This window comes from Ochotona princeps, chromosome 33 (assembly GCF_030435755.1).
Source record: "Ochotona princeps isolate mOchPri1 chromosome 33, mOchPri1.hap1, whole genome shotgun sequence".
Classification (NCBI taxonomy): Eukaryota; Metazoa; Chordata; class Mammalia; order Lagomorpha; family Ochotonidae; genus Ochotona; species Ochotona princeps.
Genome location: NC_080864.1, coordinates 4,582,502 through 4,609,472, shown reverse-complemented (window position 1 = coordinate 4,609,472; position 26,971 = coordinate 4,582,502). Strand labels below are relative to the sequence as shown.

General features: G+C 66.8%; 4 protein-coding genes across 6 annotated transcripts; 3 read left to right on the top strand and 1 right to left on the bottom strand.

Moving 5' to 3' along the window:
- Positions 1–1,414: 1,414 nt before the first annotated feature.
- On the bottom strand, positions 1,415–9,530 carry THOP1 (thimet oligopeptidase 1). Its single transcript, XM_004595939.2, has 13 exons — positions 9,376–9,530; positions 7,894–8,109; positions 7,434–7,582; positions 7,086–7,193; positions 5,852–5,954; positions 5,231–5,391; positions 4,474–4,609; positions 3,944–4,310; positions 3,649–3,850; positions 2,781–2,967; positions 2,566–2,694; positions 2,059–2,195; positions 1,415–1,708 (listed from the first exon to the last, which is right to left on the bottom strand). The coding sequence occupies exons 1-13, from the start codon at positions 9,389–9,391 to the stop codon at positions 1,547–1,549; spliced, it is 2,073 nt and encodes a 690-aa protein (XP_004595996.2). The 5' UTR covers positions 9,392–9,530; the 3' UTR covers positions 1,415–1,546.
- Positions 9,531–9,629: 99 nt separating this feature from the next.
- Positions 9,630–16,406, top strand: SGTA (small glutamine rich tetratricopeptide repeat co-chaperone alpha). 2 transcript variants are annotated; one of them, XM_058657994.1, is made up of 12 exons: positions 9,630–9,799; positions 11,837–11,975; positions 12,740–12,846; positions 12,984–13,068; positions 13,692–13,791; positions 14,341–14,445; positions 14,535–14,673; positions 14,751–14,813; positions 15,145–15,182; positions 15,615–15,704; positions 15,812–15,938; positions 16,088–16,406. In XM_058657994.1, exons 2-11 carry the CDS (start codon positions 11,876–11,878, stop codon positions 15,921–15,923), a joined length of 939 nt encoding a protein of 312 aa, XP_058513977.1. In that variant the 5' UTR covers positions 9,630–9,799; positions 11,837–11,875; the 3' UTR covers positions 15,924–15,938; positions 16,088–16,406. The 2 variants fall into 2 exon arrangements, with proteins under 2 accessions (XP_058513977.1, XP_004595724.1); XM_004595667.3 differs by lacking the exon at positions 9,630–9,799 and adding an exon at positions 9,833–9,992 and having other exon boundaries at positions 16,088–16,404.
- A 1,328-nt stretch (positions 16,407–17,734) lies between these two features.
- Positions 17,735–21,067, top strand: SLC39A3 (solute carrier family 39 member 3). The gene is made up of 3 exons (XM_004595666.2): positions 17,735–17,886; positions 18,171–18,452; positions 19,467–21,067. The coding sequence occupies exons 2-3, from the start codon at positions 18,243–18,245 to the stop codon at positions 20,208–20,210; spliced, it is 954 nt and encodes a 317-aa protein (XP_004595723.2). The 5' UTR covers positions 17,735–17,886; positions 18,171–18,242; the 3' UTR covers positions 20,211–21,067.
- A 1,621-nt stretch (positions 21,068–22,688) lies between these two features.
- DIRAS1 (DIRAS family GTPase 1) lies at positions 22,689–26,765 on the top strand. 2 transcript variants are annotated; one of them, XM_058657996.1, is made up of 2 exons: positions 22,689–22,787; positions 26,054–26,765. In XM_058657996.1, exon 2 carries the CDS (start codon positions 26,085–26,087, stop codon positions 26,679–26,681), a length of 597 nt encoding a protein of 198 aa, XP_058513979.1. In that variant the 5' UTR covers positions 22,689–22,787; positions 26,054–26,084; the 3' UTR covers positions 26,682–26,765. The 2 variants fall into 2 exon arrangements, with proteins under 2 accessions (XP_058513979.1, XP_058513978.1); XM_058657995.1 differs by lacking the exon at positions 22,689–22,787 and adding an exon at positions 23,258–23,361.
- Positions 26,766–26,971: the final 206 nt, after the last annotated feature.

Here is a 26,971-nt window from a genome sequence, read left to right as displayed (position 1 = left end):
CCGGGCCACAGCTGGGGCAGTGACTGGCACTCCAGGCAGTGCCCACCACCAACACCCCGACTGTTCCCAAGCCCCCAGCTCCAGTCCTCCAGGGTTTTCACAGATGGCAACCCAGTTCTGGGGTCATGGAAGCCCGCACCCCTAGCCCCCCTAGCCCCAGCACAGACCCTGTGGGGCTAGGTGTCCGGCGCAAGGGCGGCTGTCCAGTTACGCGCGTCCTCAGACTGAGCAAGCAAAGGCTGTGGGTTGGAACGTCACGCTGAAGGGCCTGCCGTGGCCAGGGGCGCCCGCACCCCAAGGGAGGGAGCCAGCTGGGTGCGGCTGCTCCCTGCTGATGGCAGGGAGAATAGTGCGAACAGCCCGGTGCTGGGCCCCTGCACCCATGGGGCGAGCCGGATGGAGCATGCCGTGGCAGCCACATGGGAGTGAGCCAGCGTGTGCGGGAACTTCCCGGGGGTCCCTGCTACCAGGCCGGTCCAGCCCCCACCCTCATAGACACTCGGGGTTGACCCAGCAGGTACAAGGCCTCTCTGCCTTTCAAAAATAGGAAAGAATTTACATTTTTATTAAAAAGTAAGGAGAGCAGCAGTGAATCTACAGTACCCAGGAAGGGACCCTGGCTGTGAGGGGAGGACAGGCCCAGTCACCCCTCATGTGGGCACAGGCCACAGTCACCCCTGCCAGGCCCGCAGCCCATCAGGGGCAGAGTGCTGCAAGATGCCCTGCGCAGGGGTGGCCGAGGCTGCTGTGAGCTCGGGCTCAGCTGGCACACCCTTGGCATTACTGCCCCGGCCACGTGGCTGCCTGTCCTGCATAACTGTCATGGAAACGGGCACTGGAGGCTGAACCAGTGGGCGGCAGCTAGGATGGGAGGTCAGGCAGTGGCCCAGATGTGGGGTGGTGGAGGTGGCTGGCTCTGCCCCACAAACCCCTCGAGAGGGGCAGGATGGCTCCCAGTGAGGGCTGACTGGGCCTGTGAATGAATAGCAGGTGGACTGCCCCCAAGCTCCCGGTCACAGATGCCACAGGCTGCCAGGGGCATGCCTACCTGTGCTGGCCATGAGAAACCCCACCCGGAGACTGCACCGAGGGAGACAGGCCTCCGTCCTCCCCTGCTGGCCGTGCCAGACCATCAGAGCCCAGCTCCTGTCAGATCCGGCTGACCACTAGAAGGGGGGCCGTGCTGGCTGGCTGGCATAGTGGAGGGCACTAATGGGGCTGTGTTCAGCTGCAGGTCCTGGGAAGGCCACGCCTGCTCCTTCATGAAGTCAGGGCTGGGGAGCAGAACTTGGGGACAGAGATGCTGGGACCCCAGCCCGCTCCTGGGGGGGGTGGGCAGGCACCCTCCCAGGTTCCCCCGGCCGCTGACCCAGCAGACAGGGGCCAGCAGCAAAGACGGGCCGGGCACCCCATCTTCTGGTTAAAACTTTTAATGATGGCAGGTTCTGGAGGAGGGGACCAGCTAACCCCTGGAGGAGGCCCGCGATGGAGGGGAGAAGTGCCTGGGCACCCCACATGGGCTCCAGCGCTGCCCAGGGCAGGCAGGCTAAGGCACCAGGGCAGGCGACTCGCCGCCCTCCACACACAGCCCCTTGCTCAGGAGGAAGGCGTCCTGCTTGGGCCCGCGCCCCAGGAAGCGCTTCAGCATGGCGCTGGCGTCCTCGGAGCCGCCGGGCCTCAGGATGCAACTTCTGTAGTCCATGCCCACCTGTGGGGGCACAAGGGTCACCTGAGGCAGGAGCACAGGCCGGTGGGGCGAGTGCAGGGGCCGAACCCTGCAGGACAGCTGGAGGGGCCGGGTGTGGCTGGGCAGCTCTCGGGACACCTCCCTGACTGCTGACCCCATCGGCTCTGGGCTAAGGGGGCCCAGTCTCAGCCAAGGCTGACACAGCACATGTGGCAACGGGGCCCCCAGTACAGGGGCGGCTGCCTGTTGCCTGGCACAGGAGGCAGCCAGAGGGGCCTGCCCAGGTCAGCCAGGGCAGCAGTGGTCACTGGCGCCCAGTCCGGGGTGGGGGTGTCCCGGGGCCTCAGCAGCAGGTACAGCATCCCCCTCACCTTGGCGTTCAGGATGCCCTCCTGCCGGAAGCGCGTGTGGAACATGTCCATGGAGTACACCTCGCTCCACAGGTAGCCGTAGTACTGTGCGTCGTAGCCCCCGGCCAGGTGGCCAAAGGTGGCAGGCATGTTGGTCCCTGGAGTGGACAGGCGAGGCTCAGGTCCCAGCCTGGCGTCCCCGCCAGGTGACAGGGAGCAGGTGGGTGATGTGGCCCCAGGACACACTGGTGCCCATTGCAAGGCCTGTGGGAGGGGGCTGTGGCACCAGCCAAGGCCCCTAGCGCGGGCACTGTCATGCACTGACCCTGCTAACTGCCCAGTTAGCTGGACATGGGAGTGTGCCCACCCGTGCCAACGTGTGCAGGCATGCACACACACGCAGCTGTTCCGCTTCCCTTCCAGCTCCCTGCCCACAGCAGGGAGCACAGAGGCCCAGGATCTGACTGCCATGGCCACTTGGGGAAGCCCAGGTGGGGCTCCCGGGTGGCAGCTCTGCACGGCACACACCTGGCGTGGCGGGCACCCCAAGGATTTCCTGGCAGAGCCGGGCATACTCCGCGGCCGGGTCTGCGTCTGTCTGCGTGTGCAGGGCCTGGTCCACCTTGGCCAGGACTATCTGGCGCAGGTTGAAGAGACCTGGGTGGGCGGGAGGAGGCACGGGGCTGGTGGGGGGGTCTCGGGCCAGGCTCCTCCCCGCCCCCCAGGCCGGGCCCCGGATGTACCAGTGTTGGCCTGCCGGGAGCGGATGAGCTTGTCCAGTAGCTCTGCGGGCAGCGCGTTGCCAGTGCGGTAGTGCTGTGACATGCGGCGCAGCGGCTCCTTCTCCCACACCCAGTTCTCCAGCATCTGTGACGGTGCCTCCACGAAGTCCCGCTCCACGTGCGTCCCGCTGAACATGGCGAACTCCGCCTGCAGGGGCGGCGCGGGGCTCGACCACATCCTCCCCACCTGACCTGGGCCACCGGCATGCCACCCGCCCCACCCCAGGCACACACACTCCTTTGAGTGGAGACTGAGCTCCCAGGCTCAGCAAACCCTAGCAAGGCCTGTCCAGGCCCCGCCAAGGCCTCAGCACCTCCCGGGGCGCCATGGCTGCTGCGGGCCCACTCCTGTTTCACAGCAACGCCACCGGCGGTGGCTCGCTAGGGGTCGGGCCTCTGCTACTTGGCAGCCGAGTCTCACCCTCCCACACGCAGCTCCCCAGGCCACACGCAGTGGTCCCGATTCCAGGTGCCCCCAGATGTGAACGGGAGGACATTAATGCTGGGGCTGAGGCAGGCCAGTCAAGCACCACCTGTAATCCTGCACCTCAGGCCAGTGTAGACTAGAGTCCCAGCTGCCCCACTACCCCGCTAGGTCCCTGCCAAGGTCCCTGGGGAAGCTTGGGTCCTGCACCCACATGGGAGTCCCCCCCCCGTGAGCAGAGCTGGGGGGAGTCACGGCGTGCGTGTGCTCATGTGGCTGTGTGGTCACGGCGTGCGTGCGCTCATGTGGCTGTGTGGTCACGGCGTGCGTGCGCTCATGAGGCTGTGTGGTCATGGCGTGCGTGCGCTCATGTGGCTGTGTGGTCACGGCGTGCCCCACGCTCACCTGTGAGCACAGCTGGTGCATCACGTGACCGAACTCGTGGAAACAGGTCTCCACCTCCCCGTGCTGCAGCAGGGACGGTGCGTCCGGTGTGGGCTTGGTGAAGTTGGCCACCATGGCCGCGATGGCGATCTGCCGGCTCCCGTCAGGCCGCAGGCAGCCCGGCTGCAGGCCGAAGCACGCCGCGTGCCCATACTTGCCTTCCCTGGGGCCGAGGGTGGGCGGGGTGAGGCTCAGAGCTGGGGGGGAGGGTACAGGGCCCCACTGGCGCCCAGGCAGCCCCACCGCCCGCGCCCACCTGGGGTACAGGTCCAGGTAGAACTTGCCCAGCAGCTGCCCGGATGCAGCATCGTGCACAGTGTAGAGTTGTACATCGGGGTGCCACACGGCGGCGCCCTCCTCCAGGCGGAAAGTGAGCCCCAGGAGCTCCTGATAGATGCCTAGCAGGCCCTGCGTGACGACCTGCACGGGGAAATACTCCTTGAGCAGGTTCTGGTCCACGTGGTAGCGTGTCTCCTCCACCTGGTTCATGTAGTAGCGCAGGTCCCAGGCATGGATGCAGCCATCGAAGGGCAGGCCCCGTCGGGCGCACTCGGCCTGCTTCAGCTCCAGGATGGCGGCCCGCTCCTGCTCTCCCAGCGGCTTCAACTTCTGGGCCAGCTCGTCTGCCGGACGGACACGGGCACAGCTGGGGCGCGGACATACCCCTGGGTGCACCAGCTCTCTCCACAGCCTACCCACCCACCCTTGGGGCCCGCCAGCCCTCCTCAGGGGCCACCCAGGGCTCCCCCATGTCCCCACCCTCCCCAGGGACCCCAGCACGGCTACCCAGGAAAGTGGCCACGGTCTGGCTGCTCTTGGCCATGTTCATCTCCAGCACGTAGTCGGCGTGCGTGCTGAAGCCCAGCAGCTGGGACTTCTGCGCGCGCAGGGCCACCAGCTCCCGCAGGATGGCGCAGTTCTCCTGTGCGAGCCGGCAGTCAGCCACACAGCCCCGGGTGTCGCCAGCCCCTGCCCCCAGGAGCGTCTGCCCTCAGTCTTGTGACCCAGAAAGGGGGCACGCGGTGAAGGTCTCAGGGCCACAGTGAGGGCTGCGTGGCCCCAAGGACCTCTGTGGGCATGGCTGCTGTGCCAGGGGCTCTGCCCTCTTGGGCGAGCACTACAGACCGGCTGGTCAGGGCAGGGCCTACTGCTGACCGCAGGGAGGGCAGGGAGACACCATGGCCCTGTGGGCCTGGATCCCAGTGGGACTGTACTGCTGCAAGCCCGGTGAGTGGGGACAGGTGCTCCAGACACCATTCCCGAGAGCAGGGCTTTCCCTAGGGACCTGGGGCCCCCAAATCGCAAGTCCAGTGGGAGCAAATGGGAAGAGAGGGTGCTCCCGCCACCGCCGGGGGAGCCCCAGGTGTCCTCTCCCCGCCCTGGCTGGATTGAGACGCTCATGGTGGCCTGCAATCGGAGACCTCACAGGGTCGGGGGAGCTGGAAGGCACTGTGCGGCCCTCTGGCAGTTGATGGCAGGGGGAAGGGCTGGGTCCAGGATAGGGGGCTCGGGGGGGCTCTGGGGGTCTGGCCACCCCGCTCACCTCCTTGCAGCGGCAGTTGAAGGCCTCCTCCACCTTCCTCCTGGTCTCGGGCACGTGGCACTTTTTGAGCAGGGGGAAGTAGTGTGGGTACTTGAGTGTGACTTTCAGCTTGCCATCCTCCATCTTCTCCAGGGAGCTCAGGAAGTCCTCGGGGAGCCCGCCTGGGGGCGAGCGGGGCACATGTCAGCCCCTGGGCAGCCGTCTGGGTTGGGGGTGTCTTCCTTGCAGGCAGCCCTGCCCCGTCGTGGCCTTGGGCACCCACCACACTCCGTCCTCCAGCCCCAGCCCCTCACACAGACTATAGCTGCCGGGCCAGTGGGATCGCCCTTTCCCTGAGGGCCAGTGCCTGGCCACGTGCTCCCACCTGGGGAACTCCTGGGGGGCACAGGAGGGGTAGAGGAACCGGGGACCCCGGAGGGAGGGCTCCAGAGTGAGGCAGTCCCCCATGGGCCTGGCCAGGGAGAACCAGCACCTAGGAGCACCCACCTGTTTCAGGCAGCACGGCCCTGAACTTAGCTTCTAAGGCACCGAGCGCTCCATGGGCATCCCAGGGTGCTGCGACCTGGATGCCTCGGCCTCCCAGGGATGGCCCCCCGTCAGGCCGACGCCAGTCCCCCGTACCCAGCTCCTCGCGCGTGAACGGCAGAAAAGTGGTGTCCTCGTTGAGGTTCTTGTTGAAGTCGATGCACAGCAGGCTCAGCTTCTTCTTGATGCTCTTGATCTTCTGCACGGAGAGAGAACGGGGAGGGGGAGGACGGTAATCCGGGAGGCTGGGGATCCAGGGAAGCACCCGTTGGCCGGTTTGGGGATACGACACTGCTGCTCCAGGGCCAAGGGGGCGTGTGCAACAGGAAGACAGGTGAGAGGCAGGGCACCTGGGAGGCCACTGGCCCGGCTCGACCCTAGCCAAGTGAACTCCCCCCCTGGTCGGCCAGGGCACATGGCCACGGCTGCAGGAGCCCGATGTGAGTGCCCCACCCCCAGATGGCCACAATGGCCAGGCCACAGCTGAGAATCAGGAGTAACTCGGGCCCTTGGGCCACCTTCTGCTGCATTCCCCAGGCCATCATTGGGGAGCTGTACAGATGTGAAGCGCCCATAGGGGACGCCAGCGCTGCAGGCAGGGGCTTTCCCCACTGCACTGCAACACGGGCCCAGAAGCCATTTTTAAAAGGCAACTCTAGCAACTCAGGTTCCAGACAAGTGGTCATCTCCAGCATGGCCACTAGGCCGCTCCGCAGGGTGAGGAGGTGACCATGACAGGACGTGGACCGCAGCAGAGGTCCTGGGACGCATGGTTCAGCCCTTTTGAGCTAAGGGCAACCTCAGGGCGCCTGGGTCCAGCTCTTAGGCCAAGGCCCATTCACAGGCGTGGCCCCCGGGTGGTCCCCTTCCTCTCCTGTCCCTCCTCCACTCCCCTGCCGTGTGCGAGGTCACCCCACCACCCCAGGGCAACCTGGCCCCAACCAGGACGGCCAACGCGAAGGGCATTGTGGTGGCAGGCAGCCCTTCCCTCAGGGTCCTTCCTGGGGCCCTGCTGCGCCTGGGGGCATCCACCTGTAGCCTGACTGGGACCCCCTCCTCCCAGAGGGTTCCCAGCAGCAGCGCCACACTTGGTCCCCCGAGTGCCCACAGCCCCATCCAGTTACATGATGGTGACAGCTTCCCCCACTCCCTGGCATTACCCTCGGAGTGCCCACACTGAGTGCAGCACAGCCTGCTCGGTGTCCCACCCCGCTGTCAGGGCAGTCCCCAGGCCCTCCGTTGGCCTGGGCCCCTCTTCCTACACACAGGCCAGTGGAAGGGGACCGAGCTGTTCTCCAGGCTGGATGTCCCCCTCCAAGGTGGCACTTACCTCCTGGGTCTCCTCAGGCAGGTGTAGCCCGTTCCTCCGGCCCAGCTGGATCAGCCGCTCCAGGTAGCGGGCCGCCTCCGGCCTCAGCAACTCCTTCGGAACCTTCTCCTGTGGCAAACAGGCAGATGTCAGCCACAGAGCGTGGGGGAGCCGGATTCCAGGATCCCACCTGTAGCCACCCACGCGAGGCCACAGCGGCAGATACCAAGCCCACACATGAGAACACAGCTTGGGGGGAAGAGCCCTGATGGCCGCCTGTCCCAGGACTTTAAGGATGTGATCTTGGGGGTGGGCGTCCGGCCCTTCTGAGGTTCCCCTTTGTCCATTCCCCCCACCAGGCTGCCGCACCTGTAGCCACACGATCCTCTGGTACACATCCTGCCGCATGCTCATCTCCACGTCAAACTCCGACAGCTGCTTGTCAGCCTCCGTGCTGGCCGCGCGGATGTCCTTGGCTGGGGACACGTGCTGGGGGAAGTCCAAGACGTTTCTCTGAACTGGAAGGGCCGAGGGGCACAGGTGTGAGGACCTGCCTGGCCACCCCCACCATGTCAGCAGGGCCGGGGCACCTGTTTCCTCCAGGGGACAGGGTCCCTCCCTCCGCCTGGCGGGGAAAGAGCGAAAGGCCCTTGCGGGAGGTCTGCCTCACTTGTGGCACACAGAAAGGGTGCTAAGCCGGTGACACACGCCCAGGATCCAGGGGATACGGCAGGAAGGAACCCGGCTCTGTGTTAGGGGCAGCCAGGGCCCCCCCGCAGCTGACCCCGAGACACGGACCTCGTACCCCCTGGTCCCCGCCCTGGCTCACCCGTGTAAGTCACCTCCACGTCGGCCAGCACCTTCAGAGTGCTCTCGTACGACACCTCGTCGAAAGACTGGGCGCCCACCCGGTCGTACACACGCTTGGTCTGCGCCATCAGCTCCTGGGTGAGCGCCTGGATCTGCTGGGCGTCCAGGTCCCAGCGCAGCGTGTCCACGGGGGCGCAGGCCGCGGCCGCATCTGGGACATCGCCGCCCGCGCAGGCTGTACAGGTGAGAAGGGGGACGGGGGTGGCTGCTCAGAGCAGTCTTGGGGGGTAGCCAGGCATACTATCCACCCTCCCCCACCCGACAGGGACATAGGGTGCTGGCAGGCAGTGCCGGGGGCAACCCTTGACTCGACACAAAGACGTGCATTGCTGGCCCGTAGTGCCCGGGGTAACCACCCCCCAAGCCCATGCCATTAGGATGTGTGTGTGTGTCACCAAGGGGCCCCTCTCAGGCAAAAGAAAACCCTATGGGAAGACTGATAGGTGGCCAGCTGGACCCCCTGCCCACTTCACCACCTGCCAACCGCAGATGGGGGGGGAATGGGCTCCAACCTCAGGTCGCCCAGTGGGGAGCAGGGTGGGAGACACCAAGTCCTGAAAACCCACCACCCTGCCCGCAGGTGCACTGCCTCACAGTCTAGCCTTGCCGGGCGCACCCAGTCACTACTGACTAACCCAGCAGCCCGACTCAGTGTTAACATGACCACAACGGGCTGCCCTCCTGGCCAGGGGCCGTGCGTGAGGAGGCGAGCCCTTCCTGCAACCCCAACTTGTGCAACCTGCTGGACTCGCAGGACGGGGCCACGTGGCTCCCGCGGCCACCCCACACACATGACACCATAATGTTCCAAGAGGACGCAGCCCGGGACCTCCTGGTCCCCCTGTCCACCCCGGGGCTGCACCCGGCTGCCCCGTCCACCCCGGAGCTGCACCTGGCCACCCTTGTCCACCCCGGCCGCCGCTGGCCATCTAGACCATCCCGACCACCCCGGGACTGCACCTGGCCGCCCCTGTCCACCCTGGCAGCCGCTGGCCATCCAGACTATCCCGGCCACCCTGGGGCTGCACCCAATCACCCTTGTCCACCCCGGCCGTCCCTATCCACCCCGGGGCTGTACCTGGCCGCCCCTGGTCACTCATGGCCACCCTAGGTCACCACTGTGCAACCCTGTCACCCCGGGGCTGCACCCGCGCGTCTCCGGCTACCTCCGTCCATTCCGGCCACCCCGTCCATTCCGGTCACCCCCGGTCACCCTGGCCACCCCGTCCATTCCGGTCACCCCGGGGCTGCACCCGCCCGCGGCGGACAGCTCCAGGACTCGTGTTCTAGAATGAATGACGCGCAGCTGAGGCCGCCTGCGCATCCCCGTCCCTCCTCAAGCAGCCCCGGGGAGGCCGGACCGAGGGTCCCAGCCCCGCGCTGACCGGGGCAGGAGCGACGAGGCCCGAGGACGCGGGGCCCGCAGCGGACGGCCGGATACCTGCGGGCGGCTTCATGGCGGCCGGCCGAGCACCGCAGCCCGCTCGCCGCGCTCCGCGGGGGCACGTGCCCGGGGCATGCCGGGACGGCGGGGCGCCCGCGCACCGCCCACTTCCGCCCGACCCGGGAGGCCGGGCAGCAGCGTCGGAGTCACCGTGCGCACGCGCAGCAAAGCTTCCGGCGTCCGGCTTCTCCCGTTCAGGCCGGGCCGCGCGGTTTCCATGGAAACGGCGCGCCGCTAGTGGACCGGTACCCTTCCAAGAGCACGCGGAGCCGGACGGAGCGTGCCGGCACACGGCGGAATCACGTGACACGCTCCGCCGCACCTGGTCGGCTCCGGGCACCGGCGGTCGTCCCAGCAGGCGACGCTGCAGGCTCGGGACCGGAAGTCAGGCTCCATTTCCGGCCTCCCTCAGGTCGCCCAGGTCAGTTGCCCTCACGCCCCTCGCGGCTTCCCGTCCTCTCGGTTGCATCACTTCCCCTGGACGCGCCTGCGCCCAGCGAAGACCTGCCGGCTCCCGGGGCCCGGCTGCGCGTGCGCAGTTCCTTCAGGGGGCTGGACCGGCGCGCCGCGGAGCGCAGGCGCAGCCGTCGGGTCGGGGCTCGGTCGCCGGAGAGGTGAGTGTGGGGTCCTCAGCGCTGGGCCTGGGCAGGGGGTGTCCACGGCTGGGGATCGGGGGGCTCGGGTGTCCACAGCCGGGGCTCGGGGTGCAGGGGGTGTCCACGGCCGGGGCTCAGGGGGTCTCAGGGGTCTCGGGTGTCCACAGCCGGGGCTCGGGGTGCAGGGGGTGTCCACGGCGCTAGGCCTGGGCAGGGGGTGTCCACGGCCGAGGATCGGGGGGCTTGGGTGTCCACGGCCGGGGCTCAGGGGCAACGAACCCTGAGGGGGCTTGAGCCCAGGAGCTGAATACGTGGGAGTAAACTGAGGCTGGCGGCGCGGGGGGGTAGGCACTGCTCGTCCCTGTGTCCTGGGGGGTCCAGTCCCTCAGGATGGGGGGTCCCGCTGACGAGGACACCCCACTTGTCGTGAGGCACTGGCTCCGGTCCTGTGACCTGGGAACCAACCCTGCCCCTGGCACTCCATTTCTTGGGACTCCCGTCGTGGCCAGCGTCTCCCCCCTCCCCCGTACCCAGGTGACCAGCCCCTCGGCTCCCTGCTCTGGGGAGGCTGTCCCTGAGTGGTTCCAGAGCAGGAAACCCAGGTTGGCACCCTGAGCTAGACAGTGAGGACCTGGAACCCACCGAGGGGTGGACGCTGCCCTGAGTCCACAGTGAGCAGGTGCTGAGGGTCTGAGGGAGACAGAAGAGGTCTCCCCAGTGCCTGGGTGGACAGGGGTCACACCCTGTTGATCGGGAATGGTGGAATGGGTTTGCACCCTGGTGGGCGGGGGTTGTGGATGGACCTGGTGGACAGGGGTCGCACCCCAGTGGACGTGGGTCGGCCTTGCTCCCAGTGACAGGCTCTGGGCAGGGAGGGACAGAGGCTCCTGGGCTGTGTCAGGTTTGGGGACTCCAGATCCCTGCCAGGGCAGCTGGCCCTGGGACAGGGCTTGGTGATGGCTGCAGAAGGAACGTTGCCCCATGGCCGGAGCCCTGCAGGCCACCCTGGTTCCCACGCCCAAAGCGGTCGGGGCAGTTCCAGCCTGCAGCCCCGGCTGGTGGGACACAGGTAGGCATGAGCTACGGTCCTGTGCCCGGCTCTCCCAGCGTCGCTAGGTGGCCATGGTTTTCAGCTGGGGCTGGTCCGGTGGCCTCTGGGACAGCCAGGCTCCTGGCACAGAGGGGAGAAGTATGGGGCACTATTCCATACCCTGCGATGCTGGAGAAGCGGCAACCCAAGTTCATCTGGAAGCATGCAGAGCCCACTCGGCTCACGCTGCACTGCAGGTGCTCTGGAGGAACAGGTGGGCAGGCCTGCACCCGGCCAGTTGGCAGCCGGCTTGGTACATATGCAAGGTCTCAGGCGAAGGGTCCCGACACGGGGCGGAGAGAAGCCGGGACCTGCCAGCTTCCATGTCTAAGGCGCCCACAGTTCCCAGGAGAAATGGGCCCCCTGGCTGTGCCAATTAGCCGGACGGCAGAGCCCTCCCACCCACCGGGCCACAAGCACAGGCGTCTGTGGCCCCAGGGTGGTCGCTGTGACCCGAGACCTTCCAGGGTCTGGACCCCGAGAAATGGCTGTGTCCTGTCTGCAGGTCACTGTTCCCCCCGCCGGCACCCTGGCTCTCTGTCACGGCCCGGGGCCCCCAGGAGCTGGGGGGGGCTGTGCCCAGCCTGTGGGTAAACTACGCAAGCTCCTGGGCTGTGACGTGAGACAGCAGGATGGGTGCCTCGAGCCCCCCTGCCTCGGCTCGGGGCCAGGGATCCCTGTGGGAGCCGCGGGAGCAGGTGGGCCCACGCCACTTCACTCCTCGCCAGCCTGCACCTCTGGGGCCTCACGCTCTCGGCCTTGGAACCCACAGACGGTGGAAGCGCCCGGCGTCCCGTGACCCCGTCTCAAAATGGACAACAAAAAGCGCCTGGCTTACGCCATCATCCAGTTCCTGCATGAGCAGCTGAGGCACGGCGGGCTCTCGTCGGACGCGCAGGAGAGCCTAGAAGGTACAGCCTGGACCCTGCCGCCCCAAGGGGCACGGCCGGCCTCACGCCTGCGGGAGGGAGGGAGGGGCAGGGCGGCCTCACAGCCACCATCCATCAACCATTACCTCCTTTCCGCCACTTTTTCCTCAATGTGCACTTCTAGAATGTTCTGTGTTCACCAGCCATAGCAGAAAGGCTCCTTCACGGTGTTGTCCCCACCCACCCAGCCTGATCCCACCAGGGCCACTGACTCACAAGGGTCACGCAGCTCCAAGGGCCAGGTCCTGCCAGGCCTGGGTGCACTTGGGTGTGGACGGCCATGGGGCTTGGCTGCCTGTGCAGGGCGCCCCAGGGTGGACACGGCCCTGGGCTGGAGGAGGCTGTTGACACGGGCTGCTCATGGCCACAGCAGACAGCACCTGCACAATGCCGTTTGCTAAGTGCACAGGCCAGGCTGGGGGCTCCCAGCACGTCCTGCCCCAGGCCTGACTCCTGCTACAAATCCTGTCCTACAGATGTACAAGGGTGGCTCAGGTCCTGCCCCCGGCCAGGTCCCTTTGGAGCTGCCAGGGGCACCCTCTCCCCAGTACCCTTAGCTGGCAGCCCCTCGGGGAGGCCCAATGTCCTTGTTGAGCTGCCGAGATTGACAGTAGCAAGAGGAACCCTGAGCAAACCCCGGGGGGCTCCTGGACCTGGGAGCCATTACAAAGGAGCAGCCATGGCTGCACAGGGTCGGTGCGGGCAGCGCCTGACGCGCCCTCGCAGCAAGGCCTCTGCTCCTGTAGTTGCCATCCAGTGTCTGGAGACGGCTTTCGGGGTATCGTTGGAAGACAGCGACCTGGCTCTGCCCCAGACGCTACCAGAGATCTTTGAGGCGGCTGCCAGCGGCAAGGTGAGTCTGGGGACAGTGGTGATGGGGGCTGGTGATGCTGGGCCCGGTACCTGAGGGTGGTGGAACAGCAGGCCGTAGGCTGTGATCTCCAGAACCTCAGGGTGCGGGCAGTGAGTCCGTGGGCTGTGTCCCAGCAGGAGCCGCCACCCGACCTGAGGAGCCCAGAGCGGACGCCACCATCAGAGGAAGACTCTGCGGAGGCCGAGCGCCTCAAAACCGAAGGTATGAGAGAACAGGGTGAGGCGGGCGGAGTGGGGAGAGGACGGGGTGAGGCAGGACGGGCTGCTGGGAGAGCACGGGGTGAAGGGGGGCGAGGGGTGAGGCAGGGCAGCCTGCCCTGCGTGGGTGTTGGCAGGGACCAAGGATGGAGTCGGGGATCCTTTGGGGTAGTTAGAATGTTCTGGAGCTCAGTGGAGGTTGAACCAAAACCCCCCGACTTCACATTTTCTTGGCTAAACCTCGCATGACTGAGTGCCCCCATGCCAGGAATCACACGCCCCAGGACGCTCCCACCCGGCTCAGGTGCACACCCCCTTTTCAGCAGCGCTGTGACATACCAGGCATCTGCACAGCCTCCTCTGCCGTGCCCGTCGGGGGCGTCCATCCGCAGCGGGGCAGCCGGGCCTGGGTGCCGTGCCCATCGGGGGTGTCTGTCTGCAGCGGGGCAGCCGGGCCTGGGTGCCGTGTCCATCGGGGGTGTCTGTCTGCAGCGGGGCAGCCGGGCCTGGGTGCCGTGCCCATCGGGGGTGTCTGTCTGCAGCGGGGCAGCCGGGCCTGGGTGCCGTACCCATCGGGGGTGTCTGTCTGCAGCGGGGCAGCCGGGCCTCTCTCTCCCACGCCCCTAGGGAACGAACAGATGAAGGCGGAGAACTTCGAGGCCGCCGTGCACTTTTATGGCAAAGCCATCGAGCTGAACCCGGCCAACGCCGTCTACTTCTGCAACAGGTGCGGGGAGGGTGGAAGCCAGGAGCGCCACGTGGGTCTGCCACGTGGGTACGGGGATCCAAACGCTGGGACTGTCCTCCACCGCTCTCCCGGGGAACTGGAATGTGTATTGCAGGCGGCACCCTGCCCGCTGCCCCACCATGCTCACCCTTTGGGTTGCTCTCTTGTGAGAAGCGCCTAGGACCATCAGGCAGGTCCCGTGGCAGCCGCCCCTGCGGCAGGAGCTATGAGCTGGACCCCGGCTCTCCACGCCCATGGCACGCAGCTGCCACGGGAGGTCCTGGTCAGCGTGCCTGCCTCTCTCTCCCCCGTGGAAGATCCTGACACCCCAGGCTCCTGAGCACACACCTCTAGGGGTGGCCGCAGGCCCTGGCTGCCTGGGGCACAGTGGTGGCCGCCTCTGCTGGACCTGGAGCTCTCATCACTGACTTTTGGGGAGCAGCTCAGGTCCCCACACTGTGGCTGCCCATGGCCTCCCAGCGGCCTCCTGTGTGTGCGTGGGGACGCAGACCACAGCTCGGTGAGAGCTGCCCATCTTGGTCTCCACAGAGCCGCGGCATACAGCAAGCTGGGCAACTACACGGGTGCTGTGCGGGACTGCGAGCGCGCCATCTGCATTGACCCGTGCTACAGCAAGGCCTACGGGCGCATGGGGTGAGCGGTGAGGTGACCCCACCATCCCCGCACCTGACCCCCCTCCCCCGGTCCTCGGCCCGTGCCCACTTCCTCCCTGCGCCCCGCAGCCTGGCGCTGTCCAGCTTGAGCAAGCACGCGGAGGCCGTGGCCTACTACAAGAAGGCGTTGGAGCTGGACCCCGACAACGAGACCTACAAGTCCAACCTCAGAATCGCTGAGCAGAAGCTGCGGGAAGCCCCGAGCCCAGTGAGTATAGCGCACGGGAGTGCGGGAAGGCCCCGGAGCCGGCAGCGTGGTGCTCACCAGGCCCCTCTCACCCGCAGACGGGCGGCACGGGCAGCTTCGACATCGCCGGCCTGCTCAGCAACCCCAGCTTCATCAGCATGGTGAGTGGGCGACCAGGGCGGCCCCGCAGCTGGCCTTGCCCCCGGGCCTCTGCCACCCCTAGCTCCCACGGGACCCCACTTGATGACTGTCCTGGGGCCTCCTGAGAGCCATGCTCTGACCCCTCTTCCATGCCTGGGAGAGGCCCTGGAGGCCCAGTGGGCCCCGCTTGTCAGGGCACCTCCATGTGAGGGCGGCAGCCCAACCCTAGCAGCAATGCCCGACGGTGGGCGCAGTGGCCTTGGGAGCCGTGCCGAGGTCAAGGGTGGGCCTGGGATTGTGATCCCCGGGGGAGCCCGGGCGGGGCTTCCTGACAGCCTGTCCGTCCCACAGGCCTCCAACATGATGAACAACCCGCAGCTGCAGCAGCTGTAAGTGAGCCCCCTTGGTGCAGGCAGGCCGAGCGACAGCAGCGCCCTCTCACTGTCCCCAGGGTGTGGCTCAGCAGTTCTAGAACATCATCAGGCCCAGCCCCTGGCGGCCATGCGCCCCCTTCCTGCCCCACCCCCCAGATTTCCCCTGTTCCTGCCATTTACACACGGCGCATGTGCCAACAGCAGGTGCTCCGCTCTTGGCCATGTCCCCTGGGATAGGCGTACCCTGGCCAAGGCCCATGGTGCTCAGGCTGGTCAGGGGCATCCCCAAGGAGCCAACCTCCTAGTCCTGGGGAAGAGGGGCACAGAGCCACCTCACAGGGTGAGGGGTGCGCTACAAGGGTCAGGGCTTCTGGGGTGTGGCCTGGAGGAGCTCCCTGGGGTGCAGGGCTGCCCGGCTTGGCGTGAGGTATGGCGTTCTCTCCACAGAATGTCTGGCATGATCTCAGGCGCTCACAACCCTCTGGGTACCCCTGGCACCAGCCCCTCACAGAATGACCTGGCCAGCCTCATCCAGGCGTGAGTAGGGGTGGGCAGGCCAGGGGGGACGGGATCCTGCGCTAAGCCCTCCATGCTATGCTGAGCCCCGCCCCCCATGCCCGGCTGAGCCCCCCGTGCCCGTGCAGGGGCCAGCAGTTCGCACAGCAGATGCAGCAGCAGAACCCTGAGTTCATCGAGCAGTTGCGCAGGGAGATGCGTAGCCGGACGCCCAGCGCCAACGAGGAGCAGCAGGAGTGAGCCCCGGCCTGGCAGGTGAGGGCCCTGGCACCCACTGCCCCCTGCGTGCGGGGAGCCTTCCACGCCCTCTCCCCTCTGACCGCCCTCTCCCTCTGCAGCCCCCCAGCACCCCCCGCGTGGGGGGAACCTTCCACACAGGCCCTGACCACCCTCTCCCTCCACAGCCGTCCCTGGCCGGCAGGAAGCCGTGTGTCTGCCATCTGCCCCCTCCCCACCCCCACGTTGGACTGTCCGAGAGCAAAGAACAGTAAACTGGACCGACACGTTCCTGTCGGGATGGATGGTCCCCGCCCCTTCCCCTTTTGTACTCATGGCCCCCAGCTCCTCCCCAAAGAGCCAGCAAGGTGTCTGCAGCACCGCCCCCTCGGGCCCAGCACCCTGGGCGCCACCTGTAGCTGCGGACCCCACGCTCATGTCACCAGGTCCTGTCCTGTCTGTCCAACTCCTGCCCTCATGTCTTTGAGCTCCACCCTGTATGTCTCTAAGCCCCACCCCATCCAGGTCAGCCCCACTCTCCCATGGCCCTGGGCCGTCCAGTGGGCCTCCCTGCCAGTGGGTCGGGAAGTGGCCTCTGGGCTGGCTGAGCGGGAACAGGCGCCCGCCTCTCCCACCTCCCCTCACAGTCCTCACGGCAGCGGCTGGCACATGGTGACCTTGGGCCCTTGGCCTGTGTGTCCCACAGATGTGTTCAGCACCACCCACCTCCCCTGGGGCAGGGTGTGGGCACTGCCCAGGGTTGTGGGCAGCCAGTCCGGAGGGGTGCAGCTGCCTGCCTACCTGCAGCCCCTGGCGTGGGCGACGGGGCACTGTGTGCACCCCTGCAGAATAAACACATCGTGACCTCTGCTCAGCGTGTGCCCTCTGGCCTCCCGGGGACCCCCCCACCTGTGTAGAACAAGCCTAGGGGGCCCCTCATGCCTGTCCCCCAGGGTCATTAGGTGGCTGGCTCCCACCCCCTGGGGCAGCCCGGAAGGGGAAGCAGAAATTGTGAATGGTGGGCCTGCACAACATAGAGGGCCGAGGGGCAGACACGAGACCCCGCCCGAGTGGCCCTGTAGGGGGAGCGGGAGAAACAGGTCCCATGTGATGTCCCCCAGTGGCTCAGCGTTCTGACCAAGGGACAGGTTACACCTGTCTGCAGGAGTGGGAGCAGAGCAACCTGTGGGAGCTTCTCATTCCAGAAACTTCTCATTGGGGGGGCCTGTGGAGGGCTGCTCACCCCAACCCGGGTACCAGGGTTCAACCCCCACCCCGTTGCTGCTGTATCCTGCAAGGGCCTGCTGGGACGCTTCCGGGGGTTCAGAACAAGAGCCCAGCAAGCAGGGCTTAGTGTAACGCCGACCTGGGTTCTGGAGCGGGCTGTGACCCCCAGGGGCCCCTCGTCCTGCAGGAGGTGAGGGCCAGCTGCCGGGTGATGCACGGGTCAGGGGTCATGGGTGTGGCCCCTGAAAGAGCCCAGTCAGGGTCCTGGGGGCGAGAGCACTGTACTCCCATGGGTGTCCTGCAGGGAAGGGGAGAGAGTGCCCTGCCAGGAGCGCGTCCCCGACACCTGCGGGCCGGGAAGCCTACAGCAGAGAGCTAGCCCCTCGCCTCCCTCGTGGGCGGCCGGGCCCCGCAGGAGGGAGAGCGGGTCTCGAACCGCGGCAGCCCGCGGCGGATCCCCGACGGCTCTGCGGGACACAGCCTCCCGGAACCCTTCCTCGGCGGCCCAACTGCCTCCCGGAGCCGCTTGGTGGATGCGCCCATCCGCTCTGCGGAAGGGGCGGGCTCTCAGCAGGAGCAGCAGCCCGAACAGCCAATGGCCTTAGCGCCTTCGGCCGGCGGCACGCGAGGAAAGCCAATCGGCGCGGCCTTGGGCGGGGTCGCGCCGGCGGGACTCGGCAGGGTCCGGCGCTGAGGGGTCCGGTCAGCGCGGCCGTTGGGCAGCGGGGTCCAGGCTGGGGGAACTGCGGACCGGACGGAGGTGCGTGCGGCTGGGGCGGGTCCATCGGGGGGACGCCTGGGAATGCTCAGAGCAGGGGCCAGTTCGGTGAGCTCCCTGGGGCCGAGGACCGGGCCGAGCTGCAGAGTACACGTTGTGGGGGCGGGCTGCAGCAGGCCAGGCCCTGGGGACCCCCGACTGCAGCATCCCCGGCACTGGGGGACCCTCCTCCAGCTGCAGGCCCGGCCCTGGGGGACCCTCCTCCAGCTGCAGGCCCAGCCCTGAGGGTCCCCGGCTGCAGCAGTGGGCCTTATTGTTGTTGCCAGGCGCAGACACCCCTGCAGTCAGGCAGCCAGCAGAGGAGTGTTCCATCGCAGCATGCTCACAGGGCCGCCACCATGACGCGCCTGCTGCTGGCCAAGGTGCTGAGCATGGTGGGCGTGTTTGTCTGCATGCTGCTGGGCGCCCTCCTGCCCGTGCGGCTGCTGGACGCCAACCTGGACAAGGCACAGCGCTCCCAGAAGGCGCTGGCCCTCTGCAACGCCTTTGGCGGCGGCGTCTTCCTGGCCACCTGCTTCAATGCGCTGCTGCCGGCCGTGCGGGACAAGGTGAGGCCCCTGTGCACCCCAGAAGCACCCCGTGAGCTATGATTGGCCATAGGGTGCTGGGTGTGCCCCGTGGGAGGTGGCATGGGGTAAGCAGGCCAGCCCCCAGAGCCAGGCTGCGGCTGCTGGGAGGTCGCCCAGCTTAGCGGGCACTGACCAGGGCCCCTCTGTCCTCTCCTCTTCTTGCATTGGTCCCCCTGGGGTGTGCCACGAGGGGGATGCTGGGCCATGTCTGGGGACACCATGGTTGGCACGGCTCAGGGTGGGTGGGGCCAGGTGGTGGGAGTCGGGCAACCATGCTGGGGCTGGCTCCTAGCGAGCCCACCCAGGTCCTGGCATGCTCTCAGGGAGGCACAGCAGGTACCAGCCCATGCTGGTTCCCATGTGGGCTCAGGCGGCCGCCTGATAGAACCCAGGCGAGGAGAGCCGTCAGCACACACCGGCCCGTCCACACGTCCTGCTGCGCTCATGCCTACATACACGCGTGGTCTCCCTGTGGACCCCGATGCCAACAGGGCCATGCCACCCTCGCTGTCCCTCCCCTGCTCAGCCCTGTGCCGCGGCCCCAGCTGTGTTCTCGTAACCTTGTCACTGCTACAGAGACCCCGACTCCAGCCAGTTCACCTGCCGGGGTGCAGGCGTGAACCCTGGGAGAGTCACCACCAGCCCCACCCTGCGCTCCACCTGAGGGCCCCCAGTGCCCTATGGCCTACCACCCCTGTCATGGCTTCTTGGGGTTCAATGATCCCTCAGTCAGAGCTGCACCCACTTTTTTTGGTTTTGTTTTTAGCTCTGTTTGAGGGACATCAAGGTAGATGGGGCTCCCGGCTCCTGGTCTGCTCCCAAACAGGGACAATGACAGGGGCCGGGGAGGGCCAGAGCCGGTGGCTGGGAGTTCCCTCAGGGTCTTCCCCAGGGATGGCAGGGATCCCAGCACCGAGCCGCCGGGAGCAGAGCCCAGCGTGGGCACCGCGTCCCCGTCCTGCCCCTGATGTGGCCATCACCCCGGGCCTGCAGCTGCAGCGCGTGCTCAGCCTGGGCCACATCAGCACTGACTACCCGCTGGCCGAGACCATCATGCTGCTGGGATTCTTCCTGACGCTCTTCCTGGAGCAGCTGGTGCTGAGCTGCCGCAAGGAGAAGCCACCCTTCATCGACCTGGAGACCTTCAACGCTGGCTGCTCGGACGCGGGCAGCGACTCCGAGTATGAGAGCCCATTCCTGGGCGGCGCGCGGGGCCGCGCCCTCCTGGCCTCCGAGCCCCACGACCACGGCCCCGGGCTGCTGCGGGTGCAGGAGCTGCCGGGCGCCGGGCCCCTGCGCCTGCTCAGCCTCGTCTCGGCGCTGTCTGCCCATTCTGTGTTCGAGGGCCTCGCCTTGGGCCTGCAGGAGGAAGGCGAGAAGGTGGTGAGCCTGTTCGTGGGCGTGGCCGTGCATGAGACGCTGGTGGCCGTGGCCCTGGGTGTCAACATGTCCCGGAGCGCCGTGCCACTGCGGCAGGCCACCAAGCTGGCTGTGGCCGTGAGCGCCATGATCCCGCTGGGCATCGGCGTGGGCCTGGCCATCGAGAGCGCCCGCGGCGTACCAGGCAGCGTGGTGTCCGTGCTGCTGCAAGGCCTGGCGGGCGGCACCTTCCTCTTCGTCACCTTCCTGGAGATCCTGGCCAAGGAGCTGGAGGACAAGAACGACCGCCTGCTGAAGGTCCTGTGCCTGGTGCTGGGGTACGCCGTGCTGGCCGCCATGGTCTTCCTCAAGTGGTGAGAGGGGCCCCCTGCCAGGGCTCCGCACCTGCTCCTCGAAGACCTCTAAGTGTGTCAACCTGCATGGCCTGGCCGCTCACCCTGGGTCCCTTTCCTGGTGGCTGGAACCCTGCCCTGCTGGCCCCCCTGTGAGTCCTGGCAAGCCCCCTCGTGTGGCCGTGGCGAGGACTGGTTCTCGGAGCCTGCGCCAACTCTCAGGAGCCCCATTTGTCCCCCATTTCTGGATAGTTCCTCCTCCCCCACAGAAGCCACACTGGGACAGAAAGGCAGGGAAGGGTCCCCGGCCTGGGGCTCAGCACCAGCTGGGCTGGACTGCCACGTAATTCCTCATCCTGCCCCCGTGGGCCCCGGGGAGCCAGGCACAGGCAGGCAGGTGGTCCCCAGAGGCCGGGAGCCCTGGGCTCTGGGCTGTCGTCCCAGTAACCAGGCCACAGCTGGGGACCCTGGCCGCCTCCTGGGGTTTGCCGCTCCATGCACTCGTGTGCAGCAGGAAGCCGCTGGGGTTTCAGTCCTGGCTCTGTCCCCAGGCCTGCTGCCCACCCCCCACACACACACACACACACTCCCCACATCTCTGCCTGTGCCTCACGGCCCTGGGTGTCCAGCTGTGCCCTAGCGGGAAATGTGGCTGCGGAGAACCCCGACAGCCAGTGTGCTGCCAGCAGGATCCCACCTCAGCACGCTTGGGTAATACAGGTGCATCAGGCCCATTTCTGGAAACTTCTGTGCCCAGGAACCTGCCCTGCGACTGCGTAACCAACTGTGTCCTTTTGGGGGGCCGGGGGTGGCCGAGGCCACATGATAGGGCTGGGTGCTGTGGAGCCCCCACAGAGGGGGACTCAGGGGTCCCCAGCCTGGTGCCACCACCCACCGTCCCCCCAATTCCTGCCAAAAACAAGAGGTTGAGTGCCCTGCTGCCACTGCCAGCACCAGTTGCACACGGCAGGCCCTGCCTCCTCTGTCCATCTGGGGGCCGTGGCCACAGCCCCCCACTTCCCGGTATCTGCAGGGGCAGGGCCAGCATGACAGTGGATGGACCGGGGTCTCATGTGTAACTGGCTCATCTCTGCCGCTGGACCTGGGGGGTCAGACCCAGCATACCCTGTGGTCACCAATGACTGTGTTTGCACAAGACTGAGTTGGTCAAAGCCATGGGCACCATGGCATTGCCACCATCAGGCATTGCTCACGGACTGCCCCTCTCGGGGTGCTGCTCGGGGGCCCACAGTGGGCCGCGGTCAGTTCCGGGAGATGGACATTGGACTGGCAATGAAATGCTGTGGCAGGGGCAGAGCCTGGAGGCAGATAACCACACAGCACAGAGCTGCCAGCCGCACCACCAGGTGCCGCCCCTGGCTGTGGCCAGGCTGCCTGCCAGGCGGGCCGCAGGTGCTGCCCAGACCCACCTGGCAGGCACGGTCTCGAGACCCCCGTGCTTGAGGACACGCCCTGGGGCTTGGGTGCCCTGCCCGGGAGGGGACAGCTTCCCTCAGGAGGCCTCAGCTGGCTCCACAGCCCATGAGAGTGTCGTTTCCACGGACACAGGCGACGCAGGCCGTACCCAGCTGGCAATGGAGTCGGCTGCAGTCCCAGCACGGTGACCGCCATGGTCTCGGTGCTGGCTCTACCGAGGGACCTGTTAGGCCCCATCCCTGGGCAGCAGGCGAGGCAGCGCTCCCAGGCCTATTCCGGCCTCCAGCCACGGCCCTTGTGCCCGCGCAGAAGAGAGGGGACAGATCCCGCCAGGCGCAGCACGGGTCCTGGCAGGTGTGGGACGAGCTGTCAGCAATAAACCGGCCTCACCTCCCTCCATGCTTCCCGACCTGTGGGTCTCTGCATAACCACCCCCCACCGCCGCCGCCAGTGAGGCAAGGTAGGGGGCTTGTCTGGGAAGACTGCGGAAGCCACAGCTGGCCGGGTCAGGCCAGAGCAGGCTGGCCACACTTTGGAAAAATGGACGCATCTCCGACCCCCTGGCTCACTCCCCACGTGGCCACAAGAGCAGGGGCCTGCACGTGGGTCGCAGAGGCCCAAGCAGCCGAGCTGACTGACACCTGTGGCCTGCCAGGCACATGGCAGCGAGGGGGACCAGAAGTGGAGCAGCCGGGACTTGAACCAGCATTCAGACGGGGTGTAGCCTTGCCAAACAGTGGTTTAACCCAATGTGCCACAACACCCACCTCGTGGTTTCTGTAATTCATCGTCCGCTGCAGGAGCTGGGCCAGGCTGCAGCCAGGAGCTCAGAGCTCCCAACAAGGCTCCCCTCGGTCCTGTGGACGCTTGGGGGCCACCCCCACTCACTGCAGAGCCCAGCCCCAGGATGTGCCTGAGGCCTGCTGAGGGGTGCTTGGGCCCAGGGTGACCGGCAGGGGCCCAGGACCAAGGCTGGGAGGATCTATAAATAGCCGCTGCAGCGTGGCCTTGCCTCCCGGCCCACGCTGCTCCGCGTGAGTCAGCTGCCCTGGCCTGGGCTGGTGCCCGCAGCGTGGTCACTCGCCGAGCAGGCAGGATGCCACGGGGGCCCAATAGCCCCACCGCACAGGCAGGCACCGTTCCCGCACGTTCACAGTGGTGACTGGTGGGATGGGGGCTGAACCGGAGCAGAACAGGGCAAGGTCGGGTGTGCCCAGGGCAGCTTGGGTCCAGTCACCAGAGGGCTTGGCCAAGCAGCAAAGTGGGCCCTGGTGTGGGAGGTGATGGGCGCTGGTGGCCAGCAGAGGGGACGCCCAGTCCCGCTGGTCCTGGGGGGGACACTGAACAGGCGAGAGTGGCCCCCTGTCAGCCAGGAGCCAGAGGGTCCCGGTCTGCTCTGTCACCTGGGGGTGTGTGTAGGGGGGTTCCTTTCTGCTAACCCCCCTCGGTGCCTGGAGCAGGCGGAGCTGTGCAACCCCATCCCCGCAGAAGCCCTTCAAAGTGCTGTCCGCTCTGACCCGGGGGCATTGGGCTCCTGGTGGCTCAGCCCATCCCTCCCGGGTGGCAAGCCCAACTCCGGGGTGCGGGTCCCCGAGGGGCGGAGCGGCCGGGGCGGGGCGGGGCCGGCGGGCGGGGCGGGCGCGACTGCGGCGGCGGCGGCGACTCGGGCTGGGCGGGCGGCCGGGGGGCGGCGACGCCAGCGGACTCGGCAGCCGGAGCCGCAGGGACAGCCGAGCCAGGTAGGCGGCCGAGCCCCGGCGGGGGCGAGGCTCCTGGGCAGCACACACACACCCGCCGGGGACCTCCTTTGTCCTGGCCGGCACCTTCCCGGGCCTCGGGAGCCCGCTGAGCCTGCAGCCAGGGCCCTGCACCGAGCCCCTGCGCGCCCGTGTCCCCTGCGCGCGCGCGTGCCAAGGCCCCCTCCGTGGGCAGCCGTGGGCCGCGCATCTCCCACCCCGCCCAAGCCCCTGTCGCAGGACCCTCGGCCTTGGCTGGCTCCTCCCGCCGACCCCGCAGAGGCACAGGGATACCGTGTCCCCAGCTAGAGCAGGCCCTCTGCGGTCCAGTGGCCAGCGGGTCAGGCATCCCCTCACGGCCCGCCCCGCCCCCGGGTCAGGCAGGGCTGTCCCCTGGTTTGCAGCAGTCTTTCTGTACCAGCCCTGAGGTGGTCTCCCAGGACTCTGGGTGGGCTGCCCTGCACCAGCCAAGGAGTCCCCAAGGCCGAGTATGGTCCAGGACCGGCCCAGTCCTACTGCGCGTGGCCACCTCCCTGCTCTGTGTGACCTTGACTTCCCAGCCCCACCAAGCCTCGATGCCCACAACCCCTCACGCTCCAGCAGCTGGGACTGGGATGCCGGCAGCACCTGCAGGTGCCTGGCGTGGACTTGGGTGGGGGTCCCTGGGAACCCAACCCCTCTGATGGGGGCTTTGGCCCCTAGAACAAGGAAACAGCTGGAGCTGCAGAACTTACTGTCCATAGCTCCCAGGGGTCCCTGCCTCCCAGCCAGCAGCCCTCACCCTCCGGGTCCCAGTCACTGAGCAGGTAGGCACGCTAGTGCCACCCTCGCCAGCCGGGCGTGCACAGGGCTGCTGTCCTTCCTGGGCCACTCTGATGTCCCTGTGGTGGTCACTGCTCTCCATTCCCACCGGGTTGGCTGCCCCACAGCTGTCATTTCACAGCACGTCCCGTTGAGGAACTTGGTCAGAGACCCTGGGAGGAGGGGGGCCCTGGCGGGAAGGGGTCACCAGATACACGCAACCATCCCCGATCCTGGCCGTCCACTGGTGTGAAGACCCCGGCCCATGCCGAGAGGCCATCACAGCTAGCTGGGGAGGAGCGTGACCCCCCTGTACGATACGAACAAGGCCTCTGTCCCCAGTCCCACCTCCTCCTGCATGGCCTAGGGAGCAGCCAGACTGTGTGACCTCTCTGAGCATGGAAGACGGGGTCCCGTCAGAAGTGAGATGTATTCTGTTCCCCTGAGCGGGAAGCCAGGGTCGGGCTGAAGCAGAGGCAAGCATGGAATGGGGGTGGCAGCCGCATCCTGCACTGCAACCCCCGACTCTACTGCCAGCTCCTGCTCCTGGCCCCTGCTCCCTGCTCATACACACCCTGAGAGGAGCCCAGGAGGGGTCCTGTACCCGTGTGGGAGACGCGCATGGAGTTCTCGGCTCCTGGCCTCAGCCCTGGCTGGGGTGGTTGTCTAGGGAGTGACCTAGTGGATGGGACATCTCCATCCGTCTCTTGGTCTCATCCTTTCAAGTCAATAAAATGTATTTATTTGGAAGACAGAGTTAGAGAGAGAGAGAGAGAGAGATCTTCCATCCTCTGGTTCACTCCCCAAATGGCCATGCTGGCCTGAGCTGAGCAAATTCAGCGACGTGGGCCTGGAGCCTCCTCCTCCGGGTCTCCCACGCAGGTGCAGGGTCCCAAGGCTTTGGGCTGTCCTCTGCTGCTTTCCTAGGCCACAACTAGGGAGCGGGATGGGAAGTGGAGCAGCTGGGATTCGAACCAGCGCCCACGGGGGATCCCGGTGCTACAGGCAGAGGCTTAGCTTGCTATGCCACAGGGTCAGTCCCTCATATGAGTGTTAAGAAGGCCAGGTGAGTTGATTTGGGGGGTCTCAGGCAAAGGCCTGGGGCGTGTACACCGTGGAGATGCTGGGTATACTTCCAAGCTTTTTATCTTGAAAAGGAGAAGGATGGAGAAAAAGAGAGACCTTCCATTCATTCACCAAGATGCCTACAACTGTCAACCTGAAGCTCCATCCGAGTCTCCTACCTGGGCGCAGGGACCCAAGCCCTTGGGCCGTCCTCTGCGACTCTTCCAGGCGCATCAGTAGGGAGCTGATGGGAAGTGGAGCAGCTGGGACTCGAACCAGAGTCCACAGGGCTGCAGGCAGTGGCTTTAATGGCTGTGTCACAATGTTGCCTTTTAATTCTGCTTTCCCAGCAAACCTGTTGAGGTCTGCTGGCAGCGGGGGCGGGGTGGAGGACATGGAGAGTGAGGAACCAGCTTTTTCTTGCTTTCCCCATGGCGACTCTTGGGAACTCAGACTGCAAAATTGTGCTTCTTGGTTTGTCACTGACCAGGAGGCAGAGGGTGGGCAGGAGGTTGCCAGGTCCCTGCGTCTGGGGTCGCAGCCCTACGTCTGCATTCTAAATGCACACACACACAGGGACCCACCACACCACACACAACTGCCCTGCAGGGCCACTCCCCAGTGTTAGGAAGCTTTGAGGTGTAGAGCGATGGGGGAGCCATGGTTGTGGTTGGGAGGAAAGCTGGGAAGGGGGTGGAAAGGAGGGGAACCTGAGCTGCCCCAGGTATAGAGCCAGGCCTGAGCAGGGCAGCCGGCCTGGACAGGGAGCGGACAGCGCCTGCCCCACGCGCCCCTCTCCCTCTCCACCCTGACACCCCTCTCCCCGCAGGGCAGCGGGTTCCCCAGCCCTCCAGGAAAAGATGCCTGAACAAAGCAACGACTACCGCGTGGTGGTGTTCGGGGCTGGTGGCGTTGGCAAGAGCTCGCTAGTGCTGCGCTTCGTCAAGGGCACGTTCCGAGACACCTACATCCCCACCATCGAGGACACCTACCGGCAGGTGATCAGCTGTGACAAGAGCGTGTGCACGCTGCAGATCACCGACACCACGGGCAGCCACCAGTTCCCGGCCATGCAGCGCCTGTCCATCTCCAAGGGCCACGCCTTCATCCTGGTCTTCTCGGTGACCAGCAAGCAGTCGCTGGAGGAGCTGGGCCCCATCTATCGGCTCATCGTGCAGATGAAGGGCAGCGTGGAGGACATCCCCGTCATGCTGGTGGGCAACAAGTGCGACGAGACGCAGCGCGAGGTGGACACGCGCGAGGCGCAGGCCGTGGCGCACGAGTGGAAGTGCGCCTTCATGGAGACGTCGGCCAAGATGAACTACAACGTCAAGGAGCTGTTCCAGGAGCTGCTCACGCTCGAGACGCGCCGCTCCATGAGCCTCAGCATTGACGGCAAGCGCGCCGGCAAGCAGAAGCGGACAGAGCGGGCCAAGGGCAAGTGCGCGCTCATGTGAGGGAGCCGGGCAGGCCCCGCCCCTGGAACCCGGGCCACGCCCACGCCAGCCCAGGCCCCGCCCACACCACCTCCCAGACCCTGCCCCGCCCCTGGAACACGGGCCCCGCCCACATCAGCCCAGGCCCCGCCCACGCCACCTCCCAGGCCCTGCCCACATCACCCAGGCCCCGCCCCATCCGCCCGGGCCACGCCCACACCACCCAAGGCCTGCCCATTCGCCCAGGTCACACCCACCCAGGTCCCTCCCCAGCGCCCCGGCCACACCCATATGTATGGCCACGCCCCCAG